At 30.7% G+C, this 3,262-nt stretch overlaps 1 protein-coding gene across 1 annotated transcript; it reads right to left on the bottom strand.

Moving 5' to 3' along the window:
* Positions 1-576: 576 nt before the first annotated feature.
* LOC110730689 (uncharacterized protein At4g22758-like) lies at positions 577-3,262 on the bottom strand. Its single transcript, XM_021910508.1, has 2 exons — positions 2,280-3,262; positions 577-864 (listed from the first exon to the last, which is right to left on the bottom strand). The coding sequence occupies exons 1-2, from the start codon at positions 2,560-2,562 to the stop codon at positions 686-688; spliced, it is 462 nt and encodes a 153-aa protein (XP_021766200.1). The 5' UTR covers positions 2,563-3,262; the 3' UTR covers positions 577-685.

The raw sequence follows: 3,262 nt of genomic DNA, 5'->3' as shown, positions 1-3,262 counted from the left end.
TATAATAATAATAATAATAGTAATAATAATAGTAATAATAATAATAATAGTAATAATAATAATAATAATAATAATAATAATAATAACAATAATTATAATAATAATAATAATAATAATAATAATAATAATAATAATAATGAAATCTGCTCTGCTCGGCTCGGCTCGGCTCTGCTATGCTCTGCTGAAATATGCTCTGCTCTGCCCAGAAGCTCAAAAGAACAAGGCCATAGTGTGTTTGAAACAATAAGTTTAAGAAAAAAAATATAAGTTTAGATTAGTTTTACTCGTAATAAAGGTTGTTAAGAAATATTTAAATTCAATTTACTACTAACATAAATTTTAATAACCTCAGATATTGGAAAAGTTGATGTGCGTTAATTGAAAAAACTACATAATTTTAACACAAGATAAAGAGAAAAGGAAGAAGAAATGTTATAGCATATATAATTCAATCACACACTTATTATTTATTATATAGAATCATCTCACCTTATTAAAATTACAAGTAGATACTCATACAAACCTTTTTGTACCATAATATATATGGATACATACAAATATACGATTACACATTCATTGTACCTCAAAACACTTTCTTATTAATCATATAAATCTGGTCTATATTATTATGTGTTACAATAATAGTTCAATGTATACATACGATTACACATTCACCCATCTTCAATCAATGAGATGATATTTTGAAGGTCAAGGATTTGTTGAGCCAAGCTTTCCAATTCCCAGATCCCTTTCTAGAAATGATATGAGATCTTGCCTCGGTCATATTTGGTTGTTGCTCTGGCTTCTTGCATAACACAAAGTTCCTTGCTCCACACGAACCTACCTCGTCCCATGGGCTCAATGCTGTTACATTATTCGACAAATTCGATAACATATAATTAGACATTATAATAGAGAATAAAAACCTCTAATTCAAAAGCTAACTTTCGAGTGGTTTGATTCTACCTAAAACACTTTTAACACTTTTAACACTTTTTATTTATATTTAGCTCTTATATTTTAATAATTTTCAATTCTAATATGTTATGACTTACGTAACATTCTAATAAATTGTTTTTATTCTGTATATTTTGTATAAGATTTATACATATGCGTAAGGTGCATATAAATTTAATATACTAGTAAAATAAAAGTCATAAGCTACCTAAAATACTTGTAACAATTTGTATTCTTTGTCTATGAGATTGACACACTAACGGTAAGAAGTAATTTATGCGAGGAGCATGCCATATGTATCACTTTCTTTTTTTTTTTTTTTTTTTTTTTTTTTTAACACAAAGAAAAGATATATTATATTAAAAGGTTAAAGCCTTAATATTTACATAAGTCATCACATAATATTTACAATGAAAATTTATGTGATTGCGAAATAAGTCTAAAGAGAAGGCAGCAACTAAAACTTGAGGTAAATAAAGCTAAACTTGCAAAATTTATGTATCACTCTTTGTAAATAAAGCTAAACTTGCTTTATTTCATTGATCTTAAACAATGGAACTTTGGTCAAATGTGTACTATACGTCTATATATCTGTAAAATTTTCGAAAACATATGCAACAATTATTATTGATTTCTTAATTTATGTAAAAGGCATCTAGTAATTTATGTGAGCAATAATAATTGATTTATCAATAGAGAAGAATAAATACAATAAAAGGACATTTTTAATATTTAGATGGACGATATAATTATTTTTGCATGAAAATATGGATAATGCAAAATTTCATCTATGGCACCATATTGTGTGATCGGTGTTACTTGTTCAGAAGTTACTAAGTTTGTTGAGGGTTACTCAGTCGGTTAAGGATTATCCGATCAGGGGTTAGTCAGGGATTACTCGACCAATGTTTTAGCATGTGTCAGCTAGTTACACGTGCGACCAGCAAAATGTTGTAATAGAGATCGTAAAAATAAAACAAACGCATACATGGTACAACTCAGCACAAAAATCAAATACAACAAAACAAGATGAAACTGATATTTTCCTTCACATCCTTCAAAAAAAAAAAAAAAAAAAATTACTTCACATTAGTTAACATTTTATCCTTAGATAAAATGATAAATAGTTACCAAAAGTGCGGTAATCTCAAGTTGATATAATAGTGGTCTTATCTAAAAAGACGTCTTATAGAAGACACAAAATTATACGGTACTACCAACATGATTTATTAAGTGCTAATTAATTAACACAAGTACTATAATTAATTACCGATACACTGTATAAAACTAAGAAAATAGCAGATGAGTTTGATCGAACTTACCATCAGATCCAAAATTGGCGCAATAGAGGAGAAATTTAGAATTGTCAGAACCCAAAGCAGGGAGACGACCTTCTTTAGCATACAATTTCAAAGCAGATTCAATAACTCCACTAACAAGATCTTCTTCATTGACTAGAAACCTCAACGGTCCGGCACTTCCTAACACATTAACAATGATCAAGAATCGCTTGTTGTCGAACCTGCTATCCTTGTGACACTCGAAACAGTTACCGCCTTTCTTTGTACAACTCTTGTACTTCTGGCTGTTATTTGAGCTGAACATCTTATGAGTTTAGTTTTTTTTTTGTTCGTTGTTGGGAAATTGTAAAGGACAGTAGGGTTAATGGGTTATGTAGGATCAGTGGCGTATCCGATCCAGGAATTCAGAAGTGTGGGTTCAGAATCGTTAAAAAATATTGTGTATGCAGGGGTGATATGATTATTAGTTTAAGGGTCAAGGCCGAGGCAACGGTAGTACCAGGCTTGTTTACAGGTCCCGAAAGCAGAGGAAAGGAATAAGAATACGACGAAAGAGTGGATGGCTTGAGCCAGTTGCGTAGAGCACGCAAATAATGAGGAGTTTGAGGAAGGGAAAGAAGGCATGAAAAAAACGGTGTTGCTTATGGACTTTACCATTCAAGTTGTGGTTGGAATTGTTCTTTGCTTTCGCCTTTGTTCGGTTTTTGAGAGCTTTTTGGGGAAATTTTGATTAAGGGGAAGTGTTTGTGTGAGAAGTAAAGATGTGTATTTCAAGGAAGAAATCAATGGAGGTTAAGATTTGAGGAAAAAAGGTGAAGATCAGATGAAGAGGGCAGGTTTTTCTGGTTATGGTAAGGAATATAGAGGTTTATAAAAGGGAGGATTTTTATGGGGTTGTTAGTAAGCATAATGTGAACAAGGTGACACTTGGAGTTTTTAATTTCAAAAATTTACGGAGTACTTTGTATATTTCAGCCGTTCTTTGTACCATTTTATATCACGAT

The sequence above is a fragment of the Chenopodium quinoa genome, unplaced genomic scaffold, assembly GCF_001683475.1.
Source record: "Chenopodium quinoa cultivar QQ74 unplaced genomic scaffold, ASM168347v1, whole genome shotgun sequence".
In the NCBI taxonomy this organism is placed as follows: Eukaryota; Viridiplantae; Streptophyta; class Magnoliopsida; order Caryophyllales; family Amaranthaceae; genus Chenopodium; species Chenopodium quinoa.
The sequence above is the reverse complement of the archived record's forward strand: the minus strand, read 5'-3'. Positions and strand labels throughout refer to the sequence as shown.

Bases quoted from the DNA above. Each gene is read 5' to 3' on its own strand.
- LOC110730689 (XM_021910508.1), bottom strand. From the start codon at position 2,562: ATGTTCAGCTCAAATAACAGCCAGAAGTACAAGAGTTGTACAAAGAAA. The intron at 865-2,279 runs GTAAGTTCGATC...ATAATGTAACAG, and splicing joins CGCCAATTTTGGATCTGATG to CATTGAGCCCATGGGACGAG.